Below are 715 nucleotides of genomic sequence, written 5' to 3' on the forward strand. Positions count from 1 at the left end.
TTTGCATTTATCAGTGCAAAGAATGGCAACAAAATTAATTGTCCCCTTTCTTCTTCCTTTATAAACAACTGTCTTATTTCCTCTTCCAATCTCTTCATACAGAATGAAGTTCTCCATACTTAAGGATGCTTTACAGGCAATGGATTGGAAACATGGTATTAGTCTCATAAACAAATAAACCTTTAAAGAAGGGGGGCAGCGGGGGAGAATTCAAATTTAACAGTCATTGATGTATAGTATTTACCCTCCCAATTCTTAAAAATAGAGATTATATACTTCCAGCAAGATCAAACATACTTACTTTACAGAAGGCCTCCACCCAGGAAATGTGACCAAAATTTTGAAGATGATAGAATTTTCCACTTCCAAAGCTCTTAACACATTCAAAAAGTTACAGACTGGCCAGTAGCTACAAATTCTAGGTATCTTATCTGTAAATAAAAATCATACTACCAAACTTAAAACCACATGTTCTACATAAAACTGCTGTCCAAATGAAAATATTCTATACTGAAAGCCTTGCCAAATAAGATTGCAATTTCTGCCCAAGGGCACCTCTGGCAAACAGGCCTCTGCAACTTTTCACAATGTAATTTAAACCTGCCAAATAACTGATTTAATCAGCATTACTGAAAAACACAGGACTTTGAATATTAGTGCTCCTACCAATGCTAAGCTCAATGTAGCTTCACCAGTTATAGGACTCATTTTTCAT

The 715-nt window shown here is 35.2% G+C and overlaps 1 protein-coding gene across 1 annotated transcript in view; it reads right to left on the reverse strand.

Annotated features, from left to right (window-relative positions):
* ULK4 (unc-51 like kinase 4) overlaps positions 1–117 on the reverse strand; it is a gene marked incomplete at its 3' end in the record, with an annotated part of 23193 nt that extends 23076 nt beyond the window's left edge. Inside the window, exon 1 of the mRNA XM_009574175.1 lies at positions 6–117. Within this exon, the coding sequence (XP_009572470.1) occupies positions 6–117 (112 nt within the window). The remainder of the gene's footprint in view (positions 1–5) is intronic.
* Positions 118–715: the final 598 nt, after the last annotated feature.

This window comes from Fulmarus glacialis, unplaced genomic scaffold, assembly GCF_000690835.1.
Source record: "Fulmarus glacialis isolate BGI_N327 unplaced genomic scaffold, ASM69083v1 scaffold5663, whole genome shotgun sequence".
In the NCBI taxonomy this organism is placed as follows: domain Eukaryota; kingdom Metazoa; phylum Chordata; class Aves; order Procellariiformes; family Procellariidae; genus Fulmarus; species Fulmarus glacialis.